Source organism: Rhea pennata, chromosome 12, assembly GCF_028389875.1.
Source record: "Rhea pennata isolate bPtePen1 chromosome 12, bPtePen1.pri, whole genome shotgun sequence".
In the NCBI taxonomy this organism is placed as follows: Eukaryota; Metazoa; Chordata; class Aves; order Rheiformes; family Rheidae; genus Rhea; species Rhea pennata.
This window is the reverse complement of record NC_084674.1, coordinates 2,098,906-2,119,149: the sequence shown is the minus strand read 5'-3', so window position 1 is coordinate 2,119,149 and position 20,244 is coordinate 2,098,906. Positions and strand designations below refer to the sequence as shown.

The window sequence follows — 20,244 nt, the reverse complement described above, 5'->3', positions numbered from 1 at the left end:
GACTTCTTGTGACAGCTGAGGCCAAGTGGCCCTTGCCTGGTGCATTAAACAGCCCCTCTCAGATGTCCAAGCTGGAGCATATGCCAGCAAATACTACTGCTAGAAAAGGAGCATCTGCAGCACTCATTCCCTCAATCTGTTTCAGCATGCGACCGCATAAAACCGCAGTACCAGGATGTTTACTTTAAGGCCTCCCAGGGCCTTCACAGGCTGGCAGGGGGATGCATGATTTCAGTGACATGCTTGAGGAAAAAGCCAGGGGAAACATGTTATCCTCTGCTTTGTCTTGAAGGAAAAAGAAAGTAGTAAACATAACCATGATTCCTCTCTGGAATGCTTGCTCAAATGTAAGTGCTCCCTGGGAAGATTTGTACTGTGAGCTAAGCACTGCAGCCTAACGAGCCCCGTGCAGCTACTGCCTCTGCCCTCCAAAGCCCCACAGTCTGGTTTCTTTGCTCTGTGGTAACTGCAGGGGCGGCCATTTCCTCAGGTGAGGCCTGAGGAGGGGGCAGCGCCCATCTTGTCACGGCGGCGGCTCCCGGGACGGAGCAGACCCCGGTGCCCGGAGGCGAGGGGCTGTTAGGAGCTGTCTCCTGGCGAGGACCAGCCCTGCGGGGGCTGCTGCATCGCGGGGGCAGCGCTTTGCTCTGAAACGCGCGCGTCCTCCTCAGCGGCCGGCGAAGCGGCTTTGCCCTCCCCTCCGCGCGCCGGCGGGAGGGCAGCGGGTGGCCGTTAACGGCCGCCGGCAGGCGGAGGCGGGCGCAGCCCCAGCCCCGCCCCCTGCTAACCCCGCCCCCTGCCAACCCCGCCCCCTGCTAGCCCCTTTAGCCCCGCCCCCTGCTAGCCCCGCCCCCGCGCCGCGCCGCTGGCACCCGGCGTGCCACGACATCGCTGGGCGGTGCCGCCTCGCCCCGGGGTCCTCTAAGGCCGGCGGCCCCCGTCCTCTTGAGTGACAGCGCCCCGCGCCCAATGAGCGGCGCGCGCTCCCGCCCCCGGGCGGAGCCGGCCAATGGGAGGCGCGCCCCGCCGCGCGCGTTTGCCTTCCGCCGCTGCGGGCGAGGCGGAAGCGGAAGCGGGGCGCGGGCTCGGCGGGGCCGCGGTCCCGGTGAACGATGGTGGCGGGCGGCGGCGGCGGGCGACCATGCAATGGCGGTCGCTGGTGCTGGGGCTGCTGGTGCTGAGGCTGGGGCTGCACGCGCTGCTCTGGCTGGTGCCGGGGCTCTGCCTCCGCCCGCGCTTCGCCTTCCCGTTCGCGGCGCGCCGCGCGCCCTGCCTCGGGGCGCCCGCGGCCGCGCACTGGGGCTCGCTGCGCGGCGGCGGCGCGGCGGCGGCGGCGGCGGGCGGCGGCGATGAGTACGAGGCGCGCTACAGCGGCGCCTTCCCGCCGCAGCTGCGGGCGCGGCTGCGCGACGCCGCCCGCCGCATGTTCGCCTTCGGCTACGACAGCTACATGCGGCACGCCTTCCCGCGGGACGAGCTCGACCCGCTGCACTGCCGCGGCCGCGGCCCCGACCGCCGCGACCCGTGAGTGCAGACCCTGCTCCGGCCCTGACGAGCGGCCCCGAGCGCGTCGCGGCCCCGCGCCTCGGCCCGGGGGGGGCCCGGCCGCCGCAGGCGCCCCCGGCCGCCGCAGGCGCCCCCGGCCGCGGCGCGGTGCGGCCGTGTGACCCCTCTCGGGCCCGGCGAGCGTTTGCTTCCGCCGCCCCCGCCTCCTGGGCGACTCCGTGTCCGCAAGGCGTTGCACGAAGCGGTTGTCGCCCTGGCCTGCCTTCTGCGTTGTGACAGCGTAGCGCCCGCTCTCTGCGGAGAGTAGTTGTAGGTGTCCGTACTGGAGAAGCAGGGTCCGGAGGTGTCTCTCGCAGCCCTCAATTAAACATGTCCCTTGCTTGTTCTTTCTTGCTGTGCTGCGCCGCAGCTTGGCGCACGGTTTCCTCAGTCGCCCTTCAGAGGCGCGCTGTTGTGGTGTTTTGTGTATTTTCTTTTCCAGGAGCCCAGCTGCCCAGACGGGCCTCGGTACACATGCTGAAAGCTGAGTACCCGAGACTTAGGGGAGCACGGCCCCTACCTCTGCTTTTTTTGTGAGCTTTTGGTCTTCCTGTGAATTAAAAAATTTATAAGTGAGGCTGAAGAAAACAAGGTGGATGGGTTGCTTGCCTTTCAAATAGCTTGAGAGTTTTTTTTTTTTTTTTTGTGGTCGGCTTGTCATAATACCAAGTGTCTTTTTGTTATGTTTTGTTTTGTTTTCCAGTTCAAATCTGAATATCAATGATGTCCTAGGAAACTACTCACTAACACTGATTGACGCACTGGATACCCTAGCGGTGAGTTGTCAAAATACATACATATATATTTTATTTCTGTGTTTATATTGGGAGATGATGTAGTTTGTCCCAGAGAGAAATGATCGATAAATAGGAAGGAGGAAGGGAAAAGAGGTAACGAGATAACTATCAGTTACAGGGAAGGTTGAAGTGATTTAACAGAATCCATAAAATCTTGTCCAGCTTTTAGGTATTTGCCAAACCTTAACTAATCCTCAAAAATAGTAGTCTTTCAGAGAAGTCTTTAATCTGTTTAGCTGTCATAAGTTCACTTCTGTGCATGGTAAGGGTTCAGAATTTTTACGTAGTCCTCTTAAGCTAAATTTAATCAGAATCTTCAGGAAGGAAGTTCAGAAGGGTAGCATAGGAAGCTGAAAAGAACAAACCAAATTTTGCAAATTAATTTAAAGGTACACTAATGTATCTAGGATGTATTATCAAAGCGTAATTCTTATGCTAATTAAAAATCTAAAGGCTAGTGTCTTAACAGGATGTGGTCATGAATGTCTGAAAGAATCAAGGAAATTAATTGAGTGAGAGGATTTGAGAGACGTGAAAAACTCCAGATGCCCTTGACAGTATGTGGTTCTCTTGTTTGTTCTCTTAGTGCAGTTCTTAATACTGGAAATGAGGCTAGGGATATGGAAGTTTGTTGCAGTTGATCTGTTGGTTTATTCCCAGCCCAGGTGTGTGAAACTGAGAATCAAAACTCTATCTATAGCACAGAGCTCCTTATGAAAAGGCTTATGAAACTGCAGCTCCAAATTGCAGGACACTTGAATTGAGGCAGTAGTGTGGTTGTGATATCTGATCTCAGTAGTAGGCAGGGTTTTGGAACAGGCTTTGAAGAAAAGAGACAGAGGGGAGAAATGGAGATGCAGTACAGCATTAATACCCTCGTAAAGATGGGTCTTGTTAAGTTGATCTGTCCTGGTATTCAGCAGTTCTGGTATTGTCTCTTGCAATGATATGTTGAACTTAGACCATGGTAGATCTGATATCTTGAAGCAGCCCTGTATTTTAAAACAGAAAACACTCTTCCTAGAGCTGGATGAAGGAGAGTATATAGAAAGTATAGGATTGATGAGAAACTGGCTTGAGGGGGAGATGACAACAGAAAATACTGAACGAGAGGGAGTTACTACGTGGTGTTTTGCAAGGATCTACCACAGGGCTAAGCAGCCACAGGCTGTTTGGCTTCTGTGTGCTAAGGTTATGAGTACAAAGGGTACTGATGAAACTTTCTTATGCATGGGGTAGAGTTGCTGACAGCAGTAGAGATCAATTCTTGACAGGAAGAGAAGACAAGAAGGCCTTGTGAAGTGTAATTAAAAGTTGCCATGAAGTTCTGAAATGGGAAGTGAAGGGGGCTAATATCACCGAAGGTTAACTCATTCGCTTATGGGGGAAAAGGAGGAGCTGGGTATACTTAAGCTTACTGCTTGATGACAAACTAGCAGTGGAGGGGTAAGAGCACTTGGGGATGTATCAGGAGAGATTTCCAGAGGAGATGAGATTCCAGTGACCTTTTACAGTGCTCAGATGGGATCTCCTGTGGCATACTCATGTTATTCTAGTCACTGGTGCTCAGGAAGGACGAATGTGAAGTGGAATTTGCAGGAAGTACTATGATGATGGGAAGAAAACCCATCTTATTTGAGAAGGCTTTAACAGTTACAGTTGTTTTGCCTAGCTGAGAAGGCATGGCTGACAGATAAGTCTGAACGCAAGGTGGTGAAAGGAGGTGGTGGGGGGGGAAACTGTTACAGTTGTAAAGCTGCTTCTCACTGCTCAAATAGACAATCATACGCATTTCTGATAAGACTTGAAAATAACATGATCCTAACTCAGTTTTATAGTGTATTTATAGTATGGTATCATAGAAAAGAGCTCCTTTCTTGAACTCTTTATGTATATTTAGAAACCCTCTTAGGTTCCATCAGGCTCGTTTTTTGCAGCCAGGTCAGATTCTTGGCCTTCTGGAGCATGGTCAGTGCCTATGTACGGTATCTGTGCTGTTTCTGTTCTAGGAAGGGTGGTATCTACAAGAATTACATGTATTCAAATTATAAAATACTTCCTATTGCTGAAATGGAATTGCAGCTCTGTGGCGGAAAGCCACAGCTGTTTAACTGAACAGTAATGTACAGAACTTAAAGCAGGAAGTGAGAGAACAGTAATTTTAACAGAAACAGCAACTAGGGATCTGTGCCGTTTGGTTGATTGCAGGTTGGTAAAACATCTGCCATCGTTTCCTTATTTGCCAATGGCTCAAGGTCCCACCAATACCTTTGTGGGCAGTGTAGTTGCTTTTTTCCTCAAATAAAAAGCTGCTTAATACTGCTGTTAGATGCTCTTTGAGAAGCTTCTGCAGAGAGAAAGCCTATTTTGCTTTTCCTTCCTCTCAGATCAGTAGATGTTACTACTTGATAAGTCTGGATATTGGGAAGAAAAGGTAGGGTGCATTTATGCTTGGCCTTACAGTAGATTTATCCAAGCAGGAATCTATTTTTTCCTTCCTCATTCCCTTTTCCTTGAAACTGGAGCTAAATTTATCTCTCTCTCTCGATATAGTTGAAATCATTCAGTAGGAAAGTATCCAAACAAAACTGATGTGAGGAAACTCCTGAACCTGGAATGCAGCGTTGAACCAAAAGCCCAAAGGGTCAGACTCTCCTGGACAAATAAATGTCAAATCAGCCTGCATTGTTCTTTGTCTTGTTATATAAATATATTTTTTGAGCAGAACTTAGCTCTTGAATTCTGTGTATAGCAAAACAGTTAACAAAACATTCAGTACACAAGATCTTAATAGGTTTTAGACTCTTGCTCCAATAGATCACCCATGATGCTGATTTTGTGGGCAAGAGTGTACATGAAGGACAAAAATACATCTTTGGGTTTCTCTTTTTGGTGTAAAATAGGTAAGCTGTAAAGGCTGTTAGCAGGTACTTGAAGTACTCTGTTCTGTATCTACATAATACAACTGACTTAAGATGTGAACTTATTTTCTTCCACCTTCTGAAGCAATAATTATATAAATTTTTTTTTCTTATGTAAAAGGTAATGGGAAATTCCTCAGAATTCCAGAAAGCGGTGAAATTGGTGATTGACACTGTTTCATTTGACAAAGACTCAACAGTCCAAGTTTTTGAGGCAACAATTAGGTATGTAGCTGAAAATTTCTGTCTTTAAAACAGTAACAAGGTTAAATATCTCAACCTTCTTTGTCTAGTAGACATCTAGGGTTTTTTTTTTGTTACTCTTGAAATGGAGGCTCAGATTTGCATGTAACAGCTTTGCTGACAGGTGTTCCCCATTTTGTTTATTTTCCATGGACCTTCTGCCTACTCTGTTTTTAAACTTTTTATGGGGAAAGTCATTGTAGATGGAAAAACAAAAGGCCTGTCTGCCTTGGAGATCAGTTTAAGGTACTCTAATTTTAAATGGTGATATCTTCTGAATTGCTGCTTAAAATGGTTTATTCAAGTACTGCTTAACTAGTATTTGTGGACTTTCTTTTTCAGGAGTGTTAGATTTATATAACAACTTTATTGCCATTTGCAGCAGTGAGAAAGGTGGGGAAAGGCTGTCTTCACTCATAAATGTGCTTGGTATGTTGTAAGGAACTCCTGGGTTAGGGTAAATCCTGCAGAATAGGACCTAAGGATTACTTTGAATAATAGATGAATGTGACATCCAGACTTTTTCACTGCTGGTGCAGAAAACAGCACATCTGTTTCTGTGGTGAATAAATAAAAATACAGCTTGTATGACACACAAAGTAATATTTCTATTAAAGGTGGTGTTGGTAAGGGTTTAGATGAAGAGCTAAGTTTGGATCATGTTTTGAAAACTGAGGATCTCTTCCTTATCTAATAGGGTTTTGGGAAGCCTGCTTTCTGCCCACATAATAATTACAGATACCAAACAGCCTTTTGGTGATATGACCATTAAGGATTATGATAATGAACTGTTGCATATGGCTCATGACCTAGCAGTGAGACTACTTCCAGCTTTTGAGAACACCAAAACTGGAATTCCTTATCCTCGGGTAAGTGAGCACTGTGTACATCAACGCAGTGGGGACAGAATCTAGTTATTTGACTGTCCTGCAACTCCAGTTCTGTGCTGTGTATGTTTGTTTATATGTGGACTTCAGGGCTGTGAACCTGCAGTAAGTTACATTAATATGGTGTGGGGGAAACTGCACTAAGTTATGTTGCAGTGGACAATACATCAGCTGCTTACCATGTCTACTGACTCTTCTTTTTAAGCTGCTCTTTCACTTTGTATGTATTGCTTTTTGTGGTTAATAGTCACCTATTTCCATGCAGTTTGGCTACAACATGTCCTCCTCCCTTCCACCCCCCACTTCTTTGTATCAAATGGTAGCAAACAAGGTAGAAGGTTAACAACAAACATCATAAAGGCAAATGATATTTAGAAAGCTTTTTATTATTTAGAAATAACATTAGTCCAAAATATTTGTCATGCTGCATCAAATTGGGATTTGTCATGTCCTTGAATACAGTGTTGCATCTTCTGGTTTTAAACAAATGCTATCAAGAAGAAGGACTGAAGTTCTAGTGGAAGAACTCTCAGTGTAGAACTACTTAACACTTGCCTGACTACTTTTACTTTCGGAGGACAGTTGCACTTTTTTTTTTCCCCCCTCTAAATCTGTCAAGATGTAGAAACAAACTTTCACTTTTGTTCAGACTGTTATAAAACAGTTTAGGGTAATATAACTCCTCTTCAGTAGAAAGTCTTGTTTTCAAGAGAACTAAACCAGGGGAAGAATTACTTGCATCATCCCTGGAAGAAACTGAATGTTTAGCAAAATGAGGAAAAAATGGATTGAAATTTGGAAGGGTTAACAACTATAAAGATAGCAAAATTGGAATTTCCCACCTTTGGTGTGATACAAATTTAGAAGATGAATTTCAAGAATTCTTTCAGGAGAGCTTTTTAATGGATAAGCAAAACACTGGCTTTCTAACTATGTGTAGATAGCACACTGCATTGCAAACACTAATGAAAAGGCTTTAAAATAAAGGTAAAACTTAAGATTAGAACAAAACTGTATGAGATTATTTACAAGCAACTTGCATTACTTTACCTGTTTCATAGGTCAATCTGAAGAAGGGAGTACCTCCAAACAGCAATAATGAAACTTGTACTGCAGGAGCTGGCTCCTTACTGGTGGAGTTTGGTATTCTCAGTAGACTGCTTGGCGATTCCACGTTTGAGTGGGTAGCCAGGCGAGCTGTCAAAGCACTCTGGAATCTCAGGAGCAATAACACTGGACTGCTAGGTAATTTCTACATGCTCAAGATCTCTCTAGCAAGGTCTTTGGTCTCAGGTGATGCTCTATGGACTAGCTTGTTGTTTTAAGTTACCTCAGTTTCATGTGGCAGAATGCTGTTGTTCTACAGGTTTCTTTAACGTGCCATAAACTGTACTGATCTGCTTCCTCTCTACCCATTAAGTGTTCTGTTGTATTTGTGCCTTCTGTTGTTCTAGTGCCATTTTGCAATTTTGTAAGGAAAGTGGAGTATCTTAGTGGCTACTTTGGGCACAGGTCTTCAAAGACAGATTTCTCATGAATCTGGGACATGTCAGAAGTTGTTGCATGTATATTCCTATTAATATAGCCTAGATTATGAATAAATATACTTAAAACAACTACATATGTATACTAATTTCTTTGTAAGTGCTCTGTAACACTTTATATAGACATTAGTCTTTGGTACTCCCTCCCTAAGACTTGTTGAGGATGTAATATATTTAAGTTCTAGTTCTTGATTTATTTTCTCCAATATACTTGGCAGTGTTAGACTAAACTCCTGTCTTTGTCTTCCCTGAAGGAAATGTTGTGAATATTCAAACTGGCCATTGGGTTGGAAAGCAGAGTGGCTTGGGCGCAGGGTCAGATTCGTTCTATGAATACCTTCTGAAGTCTTACATTCTCTTTGGAGAAAGGGAAGACCTGGAGATGTTCAGTGATGCTTATCGGAGCATTCAGAACCACTTACGAAGAGGGTATGTTATTTCATATGAGTATCAGTTTCTGAAGTGTGTAAATACTTCAAGATGACAGACTTAGATGGCATTTGTACCATCCTTTTGAAAATCTGTGCTTTTAAAAAAAAATATATAAAATGTTTGTGATAGTCACTGTGGAAAGAAAATTTTAATATTCTCTTCACTTCTCAGTCAATTGATCGGTATAGCATATCAGTGCAAAGAAGCTAAACTGATCACTCTCCAAAAGTAGTAAATGATAAAAGGCCATAGGCATGTTAAGAAAATGTATTGAATTAGCCACTGCAGTACTACTTATGGCCTGAGCATATCTAGGTGAGTTTTTGGTAGGACTTCAGCTGATACAGCTTAAGGATATGATGCACCTACCTTTAAGAATTAATTTTTCTGAGATCTGGACTGACTTTCTCCTCAAAATGGCTTTCACTGTAGCACTGACAAAACTGCAGCTGTTTCTCTTTGCTAGTGCCGGTGTTGTAAATTGGAACATCTATTGTATTTTTCTAAAATAGTGAATATTTACATATGCTTATTGTTACTTGGCAGCCGAGAAGCTTGTAATGAAGGTGAAGGTGACCCTCCTTTGTATGTTAATGTAAACATGTTCACTGGACAGCTAATGAACACGTGGATTGACTCTCTGCAAGCCTTTTTTCCTGGACTGCAGGTAAAATAAACTTTCATTCTTTTCAGAACTGAGTGACACAATGGAAGGGTGTTGGAGAGGCTTTTTCTAATTCTGGACCTGTAAATAAATCCGAGTGTCTCTTCCAAGATGAGCTTGAATCCGTTGGTTTGCATCAGGGTGTTCAGACCAAATTTGTGGGACAATTCAGCTTCTGCATCAGCATAACGGTATTGGGAGGTTTGATATACTCTACTAGATTTGAGACACCTTTTAAATTTCACACTTTATCTCGGTGTTCTACATGTATCACAGTGAGGCATAAACTCCACTGATGCTTTTGTGGTGAAGGGATTATATATTAACTTTATTTTTTATTGGCCTTTCCCTATAAGGGGAGTGTTTTATTGTAAAAGCATATTACAATATAGTGTAGAAAGCAGTTTGCTGGCCTGGAGTGTTAAATATGCATGTTTATGGCTATTATGCCTAGGTGTTGATAGGAGATGTGGAAGATGCTATTTGTCTCCATGCTTTTTATTATGCCATATGGAAACGATACGGAGCTCTCCCAGAAAGATACAACTGGCAATTGCAAGCACCGGATGTTCCCTTTTATCCACTGAGGCCAGAGTTAGTGGAATCCACATATCTTCTTTATCAGGTACTTGACTTGTCTGCACTAGCAGCTCAAATGTTCTGAAAAATGTTTTTGTTCAGGAAGTTGCTGTTTCTCCTCTAGCCTCTGCCAAGTACTTCATTGCTAATGGACTGTTAAAACTTAGTAGCTCTGTATCTGAATGTTCTTGTACAGAAGTTTCTGTCTAGGGAGCTGATTGTTGCGTAATGAAGTTTGCTGTAAGAATAGGCTTACGACGTGCAAAAATGATACTAAATGACCTTTTGGAAAAGAAGCCTGACAGACCTACAAAGTAGTGTTCTATTTCTTAATGGATGTTATTGAAGTTTGCGTAATTGCTTCCCTTGCAATATTGTCCAGGCACAGTCTATAACTAGAAGCAAGTACAGTAAATTAAAATAACTTCTTCTGACTGCAAGAAAGCCATCAAAGAATTTGGATTTACTACAGTTTTTATTAGGTTTTTGCACTAGGGCAAATGTGACAAGTGTGCACAGAGTAACCAAAGGCATGCTCCTACAAAGGTGAGTTTACCATAATGCACAGGAGTATGTGACACTAGTAGGCCTCTATTTCAAGTGTTCTACAACATTTCCAGATTACTGACTCTACCTTTTGTCCTTCTCTGTCCAGGCCACAAAGAACCCATTTTACCTTCATGTAGGAATGGATATTCTACAGAGCCTGGAAAAATATACGAAAGCAAAGTCAGTCTTCAGTGTTTTCTCTTCTCTCACTACTATATATGCATATTTTAGTACATAAACATGCATATTTTATTACATAAATATACATGTTTGTATGTGCATTTATATTGTTTGTACATATAGATACCTTTATGTAATAAAACACGCACATCTTATTATATAAATACATATATAGAATCCAGTCTGCCAAATATAGGTAAGCAAACAAAAACCCAAACATCCCCATTCCCCAAAGGCTGATTTATTTATTGAAGAGCTATTTCGTTCTCCTTTGAAAATGAAATTTTAGTTCAGTGACAAGTTTACATCTTCAGAATTTTATAACTCTACCTTTTAAAATGTGTTATTGGTGATCTCTTGCCCAAAGTTGGCAAAATTGCAACTTTCTTCAAAAATAAGTCTCATTTTTTGAACCTATGGTGTTTAACTGGACTTGGGGATAGTCTCTATCTCTTTGCATATTAAACTTCTTCTCAAGGCAGTAACTCTGAATCGTAATTTTAATATTGAGTATCTGAACTTTTTGCAAGACTTGGGGGGACAGTGAATTTTTAGTCAACTGTTGATATTTACTACTTTCCTAGTCAAATCTATAGGAATAAGATGACAGTAAAACAGTGCCATTTTGCAGTTAAGTGGGATTTGGACTGCTCTGTAGAGGGTGGTCTGAAAGAACCAAAACTGCAGTGTGTGACAGCTTGTAGTTTCATTGTTTGGGAGGAGGAGGAGTAATTAGCTAGAAAGGAAACTTTTGCAGGCAGACTAGCATTTTAAACCTGAATCTCTTATGCGCTCAATATGGGGAAATTGCCTGTTTCATTCAGAGTAGGGTGACTTGATAATTTGTCTTCTCTTGAAAGACATTTTTAGTAAAATGCCACAATAGAATAGATGAGCCAATAAAACAAAGTTTTATTTTAACTCCATTCCTAGTGACAGATGGAACGGTCTGAACTTAAGAAATTTTTAGAGATCTAAATGTATGGGTGTTAAATTCAAACTAATCTTAAAACTTCCAGGTGTGGCTATGCTACATTACATCATGTTGTAGAGAAGACAAAAGAAGATAGAATGGAGAGCTTTTTTCTCAGTGAAACATGTAAATACTTGTACCTGGTACGTATATGTTCTTCATTTTAAAGGCATCCTCTTGTGAGCACGGTATGCAAGCAGGACCTAGTGAGCAGGCAGGACGTATCAGAGCTTATCAAGAGTGCGTTCTGCCTCTTTCTTAACGCCCCCTTTCCCTACCTGGGGGTGCAGGCAGGAGCTTGGTTTTCTGAGCCCGGGCTGGAGAGTCGGCAGCCACCGCAGCGGCGCGAGCTGGGAGGAGGGTGCAAGGTGGAAGGCGGCTGCTGCTCTGCTCTGAGCTGAGCTGCTGCTTGTAGCCATTGTTTGCCTAGCAGCGGCCTTTGATTTCGCCTCATCAGGCTTTGGCAGTCACAGGAGGAAGGGTTTGAGCCAAAACTGCTTAAACTACTGTTCTCAAGTGCCGTTTTTTTTTTTTTTTTAATAAAAAAAAACCACCTTGGATCAAATGGAAGCTGTGGATACCAGCCTAGAAATGACTGTACAGTGCAGCTTAGAAAATGAATGGCAGTTTAAGTTGTGCGAGAAGTATTTCTCTCGCTCTCCACTCTTAACTGCCAAAATAAGTCCCTTGCATTAAAACTGCGTATTTCCAGTTGCTCAAACAGTAGCTACCTGTTTAGTGCTAAAAAGTATGCTTTTTGTGTGATCCTTCAAATGCATAAGCATGTGCAATTTTTTTAACATTTTAATGATCAAACACAGAAGTGTTGCATGTATACTTGAGCTGTTTCTGTTGTTTCCCTTGTTCAGTTGTTTGATGAAGAGAATCCAGTGCACAGATCTGGAAATAAATATATGTTTACTACTGAGGGACATATTGTGTCTGTGGATAAACGTTTTCGTGACTCTCTGTGGCAAGATACCCTCCCTGGAGAAGAGGACAGCACAGAAAAAATCAGATCAAATGAACTGAAGACAGTCAACTTCAGTTCTAATGTAAGGAATATACAGACTTTTTCTGATTGTGTTAGTGGAGAAGGAATTGATGTTGAATTGGATTAGGCAGTGGAAAAAGAGACGTTTAGGAGTGCCACTTCAGGGCTCTGCATTGTTTCCTTTCTAAACACTACAGATCCCCTATGAAAAACACTTTCAGTAGTTGGAGTGAATAATATGAGAGTATTTAGTTGAAGGTGCAATCTGTACTCCTGTAAATATTTTGTAGCAATTAGTTTCTTTGTTAGGTTATTTCCAATCACTTTTCCCTCCTTTTCTTTTGCTTAAAATCTTCCAGTGTTGTTGTAATGGGGAAGGAGAAGAGCAATGAGTGATTTTAAGCTAGACTTCTCTGCCCTACTCCACCCAAATGGTTCTGAGGCATATAGAGATGACCCATTTTAGCTAGGAATGTTGGTTTTTTTTTAAGATTTTTTTTTCTTTTTTAAATCTCCACAGGTCTAGCAGGATTTCTTCTCTCCTCTTTCCTCTTCTTCTCCCCTGCCTCATCCTGCAGAAAAAGTGCATTATTTAAAAAAAACAACCACCAAAAAAATACCCCCACCACCATTGTTACAGCAAAGGAAGTCTGTTGAATAGCATGCTGCAGTAGTCTGGCTAGTATTTGGAGACTTGCAGCATTCATGAAGGAAACATGTTGTCTGTGCTGCATCTAAGTATGCAAATGGTGAGGGGAGGTTGGGAGCGAAAGTGCTATGGGGTATGGTTTTCTGTACTGGGAGGAAAATCTATGGTCACTGGTGCTGAATAGGTTAAAGAGGGTACAGAATTGACTGTTTGCAGGTTCGAGTTCTTAAAACCTTATGATTTTCTTAACAGTGTAACAGAGTCCCAGATGAGAGAAGATATTTGCTGCCATTGAAGAGTAACTACATGAGACAGATTGACCGAATGGTGGGCTTGATCTGAATAGCTCTTCAGAATAATCTTGATCATATGTCGGGAGGAGCATGGGATTTGGCTCTAGATCTTCTTGTCGTCTGCAGCTACTCACCTGCTATGCTGAGTCACTTCAGTATCCCCCTGTGCTTACTAGTTTTCAATTACGGACTTGAAGGGAGATCTTGTTCTCTTAGGAGCTGTCTCCTGAACTATGGTAACTCCACATGTCACCTGTATACAATTTTCTTATTAGATGACTTCCTATGAAAAATGTTACTGCAAATGAAGGCTGGATATACTTTTCACAAAAAGAGAATTGGCACGTGCCATTTAGCTACCTCTTTGTAGCTGCATTGCAGATGTCCCTTTAGAAAAGGGTCTGATATTTAATTTGAAATGATCTTGGGATTGGGGAAGGAATGGGAAAGTGCAATTTCTAACACCACGTTTAATCATTGAGTTATTTTGACTAGCAATACACAATCTTAAGTACTACTCAGGTAGGAACCCGCTGGTAGTGGGTTTTGGCTGAAACAAAAATGCTTTGTCTAGAATAGTATTTTGAAAAGATAACTCCTGGTCATGTAAGAAGTTATCAGTATAGTCATGAGATCCCTTGTGTACACAGTTGTATAAAGCTACGCAGTCACAAGAGCTTGTAGCTACAGAAACCATAAAGTAATAAATCAGGTGCCTTTTTTGTAAGGGGATAGGGAGGGAAAAGGGGAATGTACAAAGCCATTCAGCTCTCTAAGCAGCTAACCTGGTATAGCTTAGCTGAGCAGGTATTCCAAAAGTTACTGTGTCATGTATCTAGTGCCTCATCAGGAGAGATACTGCTGAAGTGAAGAACCGTCTGAGAGTAGATGAAGAACAAGCTATTCCATGTTTCTAATAGCATTAATATGTTAGTGCCTTAAGTTTGTCTTCAGTAGCAGGAAAACCTGAGCTTTCTTGGGGAGGGATAAATTATTTTTGATCAGTCGGTTGCAAAATTCAGTGCATCTGAAAGTAACTTGAGAGGCTTTTATTTCTTTTTTTTTAATAGGGGAATACTGACTACTGTGCCCATCCCAAAGAATACTTCAGGGCTGGATTTTTTTTCTCCAAGTCAGTGTAATTAAAGTGGCTGTCTCCGCATCCTTCTGGGGCGGGAATTAATAGGAAGTCTGAGGCTGCAATGTGCTAACTTCCTTCTGTTGCAAGATGCAGTTTTGTGTATGTCATTGTAACAGGGTCATGCCTGTAGTTGCTAGTAGTGTTGACTGTAGTGCTATCTTGTACCTGTAAATTGTGCCTTTTGGTTCCAATGAGGAACGATGAAAAACTACTGTTTCTTTAGCCTACCATATCCAAGTGCAGCTTAATACATCTGAGGAATAATTGTATGTGAACATTCAGAAAGAAAGCAGTCGATTTCAGGTTGGGTTATTGCGAGAATGAAAGCAAACTGAGACCAAACCGACTTACTCTAAGGATAACTTTGTTTTTTCTTTTTTTCCCAGTTGGATCCCTGTTGCTCTCATGATTATTTTATTATTATTATTTTTTTTACTGCTGACTATAGTTGAAGTAGCTGAACACTATTGTTGTGTTTGTAACTTTTAAATTAAGGCTAGAGTAGGGGAGCAAACGTGTTCTGCTGTATTGTCACCATACAGTAAAATTCATAAACTATATGTTGCAGCTCAGAACACTTCTAATAAATATGAAGTTAGCGCTGAATCCTTTAATATATGGATGCATCTCAGGGACCTCTACAGGACCTTCTATAATAGTCGAATATTGTATTCAGGCAAAAAAAAATCCTGTCTTCCTAGTCTTGATGAGTATTTTTTAGGTGTTTTTTTTGGGGGGGGGGGGGAGGAGAAGGTGATGAAGGCAAGGTTTTAAGATTTCTCAAAACATTGTGATAGGATCAGTTGCCTTTATAGCTGAGGGCACATCCCCTTTGGAAATGGTTTTGCAAAGGCATTACTAGAATGTCTTACAAATGATCAATTGCCTATTTCAAAGCAAAGCATAAGTTCAGAGTGTTATGATCCAAAGAGGTACTGGGAGTGATGCAAGGTATAGTTCCTTAACCCGTAAACTTTAACTGGGCATGCTAGTACACTGCAGCTTGCAAACGTGTAAAGTAACAGAAGTGCAGAAGGATGCACGAGGGAGTGCATCTGCCTGACAGGGAGGCAGGAGACAAAACTGTCTGTTTTGAAATGCTGCTGCTGGGCCAGATCACTTACTAGTCATGACTTTGAAGTGAGAAGTGCTCAGTAATGTGAAAGCAAAATACACAGCATTCCAGAACTTGCCATTTAAAATCACAATGTAGTGGATGCCAATACAAACATTGCCCTAGGTGTGCTCGTGGCTGCATCTGGCAATGATTTTTCCCCAACTCACGGTTTAGCTCTCTCAGAATGTGCGTTATATATCATGCAATTGCCTCTCAGTGTTTTGTGCCTTGCAAAAAAACCTGAGTCCTGGTAAGGGCTCCAGTGAAGTGTTATGCACAGAAATCTGTTTCAGAATTTTCCTCAGAGAATTACGTAAGCATTATGAAGTTGCGGCTGTTTTACTTGTTTTTCACTTCTTGTGTATCACCAGCCCTGGAACGAAAGGTAACCGTAGAATAGAGCAGTAGAGACGCGTAGTACAGCCTTTCCGCCCTTGGCGGCTTGCGCCGTTAGTTGCAGTGCCAAATAGTATGTGATCGGCTTCTCCTTACAAACAGTATTGGAATTTGCGTTGCCAAGGTGATCGGACAGCCATCTTTCCACAGGAACGATTTCGCCTGCTGGGACAGTGGTACTGACTAAGCGGTGAAAGGCTTTGTATTCTTTAAGGAGCCAACTTCTCTTCCTCTTTGTTTTAAAAGTACTTTGATGTATTTTACTCTGTAAACACAGGGCATATGTTATGCAATAAAATGGAAATCTTTTTAAAAATCAGTGCTATCAAAGTGAAGTAAACATTGCTGGAATAACTTGCAGAAACACTTTTGTATTTCTCAGTATAATGTGCAATATCACTTTTCTAACTAAAAATGCAGTGTATGCTTAATTGTTGTTTTTAAACAAAGTATTTAATTGGGGATGGGAAACTTGGAAAAGGACCAAATGCTCTTTCATGAAATGTCCTAAATTTTCAAAATTCAGAGCTTAAATTTTACAAATTTACATTAAAATAGTATATTTAACGACTTGTATCTGTGTTTTGCTTACAGTTTTGCAAGGAGATCATGAGGCTTGTAGGTGATTTTCCAAACATGGAAAAGAAATTAGTGTATAGTCTTAGAGTGTATATGTTCTTTGCCATTCATTAGAGATGCAGAAACTTGGGCAGTTGAGGGTAAACTGAAGCCGGGGTGGGTAAAGCAAAACATACCTGAAGTCTGCCTTCAAGCAGATTTTCGGCTCCTGAAGTCTTTGATTTGTCTAGCCTGGAGTACTCAACCTTTTACTTCAGTGAAAACCAAAAGCCTTCACTCAGTTCTCTAGTTCTGTGGTAGGTGTCGGGGCAGAGTGGAAGTCTCTGCTGTGTGCTACAAAAGCAAGGGGGTTTTGGTGGTTTTTGTTTTTTAAGCAAGCCAGCCTTGGTCACTAGCCACTACGACTGCTAAAAGCATTGCTCTCTACTAGAGCAAACCCTGCTTTACTTCTTTTACTTAGCAGTTGGACATACTGCTGTATGTTTTGGGGAGGAAGGAAAAGAATACTTAAAACTGGACTTGATAATTTGTCCCCGAAGAAAACTTGGCTCTGTCTTTGCCTTGGATCTGTTTAGCTGAGGAACACCCACCTCAGGGGTGGGAGAGGTAACCTTTCCTCCCTCATGGGAGATGAGAGACTTCTCAACCATATCCTTGTACAATAAATAAATGGTTTGGAGACGGACAACTGGCTGAACTAGGGAGCAATCTTTCGGATTATTATGGGGAGGGAGATTTAATATAAGGGTATAGTGATAGGGCCTCATCTCTGATGAGGAGAATCTGCTGTGGAGGTCATCGAGCTTTCCTAAACGTGCTGCGATCTTTGGTGACCTTTTATCTTTGTGAGGAATAACGGGGCTGGTGACTGCAGCAGGCTGAATTTCCTTTGCAGTATTCTTAAGCACAGGGAAAGGTAGCCTGAAAAGCTGTCCTTGAACTGCTCGTGAGCTCGGTCTTCCTCAAAGGTAACATTTAAAATGTTTGCTAGTGGGTAGTATTAAAAGCCTCTCCGTGGCAGCAGCATTTCCTGCAGCTCATGTTTGCACAGATCCGTGGCAGCTCTGCAGGTCCTCAGCAGAGCTGGCTTCCCCAGCCTGGATGGCAGCTCCAGGCTGGTCCTCACGTCTAGGCAATGTTCCCACTGATGCCTGGAAGCAAGTTTCGCGGCTTCATTTTCACTATGTAGTGATCTGAGGAGCAACCTGAGCTGAGAGCAGTGATTTGATGTGGACGGAAGAAATGGAGCGTAGCGGCACCAAGCTGTCGGCCTCGTGAGCAGATAACCACGCGTAACTGAGTAAGTACTGACCTACTTGCTTTGCTGTCAACTGGTTTCTCCTAACACCACTTTCTCAAAATAAGTCCATGAAGAACTTACTGCAGGTGGGGAATTCTGCACTGAGAACCTTGCTGAGCTCTTTCCAGACCTTGGAGGAATGTGTACTGGGAAGAAGTCATGGTGTATTAAAAACACAGAGCAAGATGAAAACAAGGGGATGTCGTTTTGATATTTTTTCTGGATTTTTTCTCTTTAATTGATGTTATCTCCTCTTGTTATTTTCTGTTCTGCAGTCCCGATTCAAAGGTCACTGAAACTGATAGGACATTTTTTTCTCTGGATAAAACTTCAAGTTACAGGGTTCATTGAACTGTAGTGGCTGGCTTTTTGTAGTTTCTTGAAATCCCTCTGGATTTCTAGCGAAGAGATCTTTGCTCATCTAATGCTACTTTTGCTGGGTTCGGATTTCTGAATTTCACTTCTGAAGTAGCCTTAAGTGGGCTGAAATCCTGACTTTGAAGAAGGAGCCAGAACTCTAATGTCCTTTTGGGTAGTTGCCCATTTACTACTGCTGTCACTGCCCCAAGCAATGATATATTCTTTCCTCACCACTGTGTTCTTTTTCTTTTCTTCCTTTTTTATCTGCTTTGTGGTAGCTAACTGGTCAAATTCTTACAGCTCCAACCGTTTGGATTGCGGTTTCTCTTAATAATTCTGTATTTAAGAAAATGTTTAAGAGAAACCACCGTACATTTTCTGTTTTCCAGCAGACTTGAGTGTACTAACATCACATGGGGAAAGAGCTAAAGCTTGAAAGTATGAGTGAGAACGTCGGATATTTTTAAGGATAGAACATGTCAAGCTAACCAAGTGTTCCAACTCAAATCGTGCTGCTTTTGGTAGCCGTAGGTAAGCCTTTGGGAGGCTTCGGTGCTGGCGTGTCTAATATCAATGCTGTAGATCTGATATGCTGCCACAAGAGACCACCCTTGTGCCACTGTCTGAAAACGTCTCTGCTTGTTACACCGCAGTAAAACAAGGGTAATACTACCTGCTGAATGGAAAATTGAAAATGTTTTAAAATGTAATTTTGTAGATTTTGTGAGCGTTACAGCTGCTTGAGTTGGAGCTGCGAAGCGTTGAGGAAAGGTGAGGGAGAAAAGCGGGGCCAGCAGACCGTTCCAGCACAGGGAGACTCTCCCTCTGCAGAGTCGCAACAAATTGCTCCTCGTTTGTAGAAGAGTTTATCTTCGTCCTTGCTTGAAACTTCCCTTAGAGAGAAATTTTGATTCCCTGGTCACGCTTGTGTTGTTCGCCCACCTCAAAGAGGTCAGCAAGCGTTCGCCAAAACCCGCTTTCTGCTGCTGTTGCCCTGTCCAACACTTAACTTGTGTAGATCAGAAGGACGTTTGTTTGCAAAGATGATATAGGAAAATACTGACAAGTGGCTTTTATTTTTTTTTTTTTCCTTTTTTTGGGGTGATGGAACTTCTGTTGCCCTGAATTCCTGTTTTGGGTCGCTATGGTGGAACGGTAGCTTGGGAGAGCTGTTAGGGCTGCGTTGGTACAGCTGGACGCTCCGGTGCCCAGAAGTGGTTGCTGCCCCTCTCCTGAAGGAGACAGGAGACCTGACTCTTAAAACAGTAGCTTCACGAAGCTCCAGGAAGTCATTTTTTAAGCAAATCCCGTTTCTACGGATCGCGGTATCGTGCCCCCTGATGTAACGAACACGACGGTCAGCACGGGGCTTGTTGAGGGAGAACCGTCGCCCCGAGGAGCAGCCTGGCCCGCTTCCGTGGGTCGCCCCGCGCGGCTCCCGCCAGCGAGGCGGTTTGCGGGGAAGGGCTGTCGCCTTCCCCAGCGGCGCAGTTCCTGCGAGCTCCCGCAGCCTCCTGCCGCGCTCGGCGGGGCTGCGGACGGCGCGGACGCCCCCGCCGGCAAACCCCCGCTGCGCCTTTTTACACGCAGATCACAGAGGATTGCGGTGGCGTTTGCATACCGTGGGTCCTCTAAAAACGTGGAGAACAGATTAGAAAAGGGAAAAAAAGATTTCCCTTTATTAATATTTTCAAACAATTGTAGTTACTTGCCCTGTAAGGCCCAGAGGCGTCTGCAATCATGGCAGTCTGCATACTATTAATTTTTCATGATGCTCGTTTGGTGGAATAGGTAATTCTTAACACTAATAGTTCTTGAGAAGTGCCATGTTCTGGAATCAGTTACTTTCATCCCGTAAAGGTAGTGCTAGCAAGCTGGCACAGTATGTTTTTGTAAGAAGCTGCATTTACTTCAGATGAAGCACGATTTGAAAGGATATAACTTTTTCCCTTCCTTTACAGAGTCTTTTTTTGGTTTGTTTGTTTAAGCGGCCTTCAGGAGGAAAAACCAACTCCAAAAGGAGATTTTAAAGAAGCATTTCTAATAGACCAAATATTCTCTTGCTCTTGGATGCTGCTTAATGAAAAAACAAACTACGCAG

The 20,244-nt window shown here is 43.1% G+C and overlaps 1 protein-coding gene across 2 annotated transcripts; it reads left to right on the top strand.

The window, feature by feature from the left end:
* The first annotated feature begins 1,074 nt into the window (after positions 1 to 1,074).
* On the top strand, positions 1,075 to 16,471 carry EDEM1 (ER degradation enhancing alpha-mannosidase like protein 1). 2 transcript variants are annotated; one of them, XM_062585753.1, is made up of 12 exons: positions 1,075 to 1,524; positions 2,249 to 2,321; positions 5,385 to 5,488; positions 6,204 to 6,375; positions 7,455 to 7,638; positions 8,192 to 8,366; positions 8,916 to 9,036; positions 9,488 to 9,658; positions 10,268 to 10,341; positions 11,361 to 11,457; positions 12,184 to 12,369; positions 13,210 to 16,471. In XM_062585753.1, exons 1-12 carry the CDS (start codon positions 1,142 to 1,144, stop codon positions 13,297 to 13,299), a joined length of 1,830 nt encoding a protein of 609 aa, XP_062441737.1. In that variant the 5' UTR covers positions 1,075 to 1,141; the 3' UTR covers positions 13,300 to 16,471. The 2 variants fall into 2 exon arrangements, with proteins under 2 accessions (XP_062441737.1, XP_062441738.1); XM_062585754.1 differs by lacking the exon at positions 1,075 to 1,524 and adding an exon at positions 1,761 to 2,078.
* The last annotated feature ends 3,773 nt before the right edge of the window (positions 16,472 to 20,244 follow it).

Bases quoted from the DNA above. Each gene is read 5' to 3' on its own strand.
- EDEM1 (XM_062585753.1), top strand. From the start codon at position 1,142: ATGCAATGGCGGTCGCTGGTGCTGGGGCTGCTGGTGCTGAGGCTGGGG. The intron at 1,525-2,248 runs GTGAGTGCAGAC...TTTGTTTTCCAG, and splicing joins GGCCCCGACCGCCGCGACCC to TTCAAATCTGAATATCAATG. The intron at 5,489-6,203 runs GTATGTAGCTGA...CTTATCTAATAG, and splicing joins GTTTTTGAGGCAACAATTAG to GGTTTTGGGAAGCCTGCTTT.